The following is a 3,660-nucleotide window of genomic DNA, read 5'->3' on the forward strand; positions in this document are numbered from 1 at the left end:
GAAATGCTGACAACATAACACAAACTTTTTAATTTTATAAAAAAAATTCCAAACGCATTGTTACTTACGTAAAGGTCATTTGCTTCAGCTTAAAGAAAGCCTTTTTATTGATGGTGTGAGGTTGTGTCTGTTTATGATATTGTTTCCTGAAATCATTTTACACCACATTACATAAATTATCCAGAGTGCAGGCCTTGTTGTGGCTTCTCACAGCTTCCTATCAGAATAATGGGGTCATTTATCAAATTCAAGATAAAGTCCTGTTATCCTTTCCTGTCCTGATTAGTCTTCAGAGTCCTCAGGCAGCATGGATAAGGATTTATGAGTATTTCTTGACGTGGGAATCAGTGGCACAAACCTAAGTAATACAAGAGGAAAAGGATGAAGAAAAGTATCTGTGTTGTGTTTGGACTCGGGCAGATGATTGATGAATTTTTGGGGGTAGACATGACATAGACACGGTCTTACTGATATATTTCTGCAAATATGTCTATATGTATATCAAAGTTTGAGTATACATTTGCCATTTCTTGAAAAAATGGGAAAAGATTAAATATATGCTAAACTTGTTTTTAGCATTCATCCAGAAATGTACAAAATTCTTGGGACAAGATTTATTTTATTTTACACATTTTTATTTTTGTTATAAAATTGTTATTTCTGGACACTTTTGGACAAATCAGCACAAATATTTATGTGCTGATTAAAGATGAAATCACAGAAGTCAAGAAGAGAAAAAAGTATATTCAAATGTGTGATTTCCTCAGTATACACTAAACTAAAGATGAAATCACAGAAGTCAAGAAGAAAAAAAGTATATTAAAATGTGTGATTTCCTCAGTACACACTAAACGTTTGGCAAAGTAAAACTTTTCCGACTTCAAAACAGAAGTGTTCAAAATGTTCTGATCACATTATTTTCATGGTAACACTGACTTCCATACCTTTGTGCTTTTAAACTGAAGGCCAAAGACCTGCCGCCATCGTGTCTCCTGTTGCTGGCACCACGAGGGATGTAGTCGAGACGGCACTGGACATCGGTGGCTTCCCCGTCCTGTTGAGTGACACAGCGGGTCTCCGGAACAGTCCAGACGCCATAGAAAGAGAGGGAGTTCGACGAGCTCGAGAGAGGTAACAGGAGCTGGAATGCAAAGATGTGCATAAGTCTATCAATCCTTGCTTGGTCTTATTTTTTCCCACTCCACGCACTTAAAGTGTCAGAGACTTACACTACATCTCAATCCAGAAAAGCTGAATATTCCTAAGCCATGCTCTGATATTTTTTTAATTGAAATAACAAACCTTTTCCCTGTCGTCAGCCATTTTTCTAGGGGTCGAGAAGACTGAACCTCACCCTAAGAAAAACTATATATTATGTTTAATTAATATTACTGAAAGAAAATTTATATCAGTAAGTTTACATGAGTTAATATTATTTCTGTCACATATAGAGTCGCAGTGGCCTGGCTGCTCCAACCCTGCGTCCGTCTAACACTAATCTAACACATGTATATCATTAAACATAACAGATTTGCCTGATGATCAATGGAATATGTCATTGGAAACAAAGAGAGGAAGAAATGAGTTGTACATTATTGTACATCGTGCTGCATTTTCGTGTAGGCTGCGTAACGTAATTGCTATGCGATGGTTATAAATACACAAACCCACTCAGGAGGTTACATAATGTAAGGCCACCATTTTCTTTTATTTTTTTTTTTTTTACCATTAAGTGTTTCTTTGTTGGTGAGACTGGACACACGGCAGTATTTACCAACAGCTGCTTCCACTGTTTACACCAGGGTGAAACAGCAGAGGCAGCAGCTCACGTCACGTCACGTCCGTTTCATACAGACTGACAGACTCGCCGGCTCGAGCACTCAGACACAGAAAGCTGTATATAGTACTTAACCAACTGTACTTTAGGAGAGTCACCAACAGAGGATCACAGGGTGAATATGAATATGAATTTACTGGTGAGAATCACCAGGTTTTAAATTAGCTTTATGTTTTAGTCTTGTGGTTAGCAAGGTCTCTCTGGGTCGGTTTGTGGGTTCTCTTTGTGGACTATGTCTTATATATATACAGCATATATTTCTCCTAAGTGTTCAGTGACAAATGTGAATGTTAAAATGGTTTGTGTCGTGACTCAGGTAGAAGGATAAAACTTAAAAAATATATAGATTTTTTTTTTTTTTAACGTAGGTCAGATAATGTTTATCAGGGAATTTTAAGCGGTCGCTTTCTCTGTTTGTCTTAGTTAAGTGTATAGGAAGGGTGGGCAACATGTGTTGTATAGAGAACTTTCTGTGCAGGGAGCAGGTCAGAGGCTCATGACCTGGGTCACTACAGGAAGGACGTGGTAAGTACAAGCATCCGCTGCTGCTGCTGCTGCTGCTGCTGCTGCTGCTGCTGCTGCAACTCACAGAGACACATTTTTCAAACATGCATTGTGATCATATGACATCAGGCTCAAATCATTTTTTGTTTTGTTTTTTGGATGCAATAGTCCTGCATCATCGCAATCCAATCCACAAAGTATGAATCACATTTTGTCCTTTATTTTATGCATATAGAAAATAGACTGTTCTTCAATAAACTGTCTGTTGTTCCTCTAGTTATCGAAGTAAAAACTACTCGGTTGTAGTAATACCTCCTGTGAGTGATTGTTTTTTTCTCATACATGAACCTGGATGAAGAGTCAATTGATTTACATGTTTTTGTAGTTTTTTGTTGGTTTGTAATTTTACAAAATGAATTAAAAGACAGGTTTATATATTGAATTCTTGCTAATCTAATGTGAATATGTGTTTGTTGTCCTGTTTGTAGACTGGATCAGGCAGATCTGACCCTTGTGGTTGTGGACTGTGTGGAACTCCCTAGAGATCCTCGACAGGCTGCAGCCCACCTGAAGGAACACCTCAACAGTGTGCTGCCCACCAGAGAGCAGCGTCAGGCAGGTATGATAACCAGTCCACTAAGACTTTTTAATTTCATTAAAAATGTTTTATTGTTTTATGACCTGAGAGTCAGATACTGTTGAACTGAATTCAGAAATAAATCTCCAGTCATGATCGATTGGACAGAGACACTGTCTCTACTGTAGACTACTGTCCAGGCCCTGCACCAGTACTGGGCCGTGGATTATTTTATACCAGGCCACATGGAAAAAATAAAGTTGTTTTAAAATCTTTTTTATCATTATTTTTCAATAGTTTCTGGGGTGAAATATGTGTCAAAAGCATTTATTTTACACTGGTTTATGTCTATGAACTCTCTCTGTCCTCAGACCGATGCCTCGTTGTGCTGAATAAAACAGACCTACTACCTGAAGGTGAGAGACAGCAGCTGGACAGAGAGGTGAGACAGGTCTCTGGACTCCCTCCTGTCTGTCTGATCTCCTGTCACACCACTGAAGGGTTACAGCTGTTCCTCACACAGCTGCAGAGCAACCTTAAAACTCTGTAAGTACAAACATTTTAGAACATTCACATGTGCAGATAATAAAAAGAAAAAATTCTCAAACTCCAAACCTCCAAAGTAAAACAACAGATAATGAGCGTTGAATTGTTTGATTTCCTCTTTAGGTGTGGAAATCCCCAGTCCGACGCCCCCACCCTGACCCAGGCCCGACACACGGCCTCCCCGCCACAATGCACC

At 38.8% G+C, this 3,660-nt stretch overlaps 1 protein-coding gene across 1 annotated transcript in view; it reads left to right on the forward strand.

The window, feature by feature from the left end:
• gtpbp3 (GTP binding protein 3, mitochondrial) overlaps window positions 1-3,660 on the forward strand; it is a 12,122-nt gene that overhangs the window by 8,228 nt on the left and 234 nt on the right. The window contains exons 8-11 of the mRNA XM_025053489.1: window positions 966-1,131; window positions 2,830-2,960; window positions 3,290-3,464; window positions 3,588-3,655. Coding sequence (XP_024909257.1) covers window positions 966-1,131; window positions 2,830-2,960; window positions 3,290-3,464; window positions 3,588-3,655 — 540 coding nt within the window. The remainder of the gene's footprint in view (window positions 1-965; window positions 1,132-2,829; window positions 2,961-3,289; window positions 3,465-3,587; window positions 3,656-3,660) is intronic.

Source organism: Cynoglossus semilaevis, chromosome 2 (genome assembly GCF_000523025.1).
Source record: "Cynoglossus semilaevis isolate Cse_v1.0 chromosome 2, Cse_v1.0, whole genome shotgun sequence".
Taxonomy (NCBI): domain Eukaryota; kingdom Metazoa; phylum Chordata; class Actinopteri; order Pleuronectiformes; family Cynoglossidae; genus Cynoglossus; species Cynoglossus semilaevis.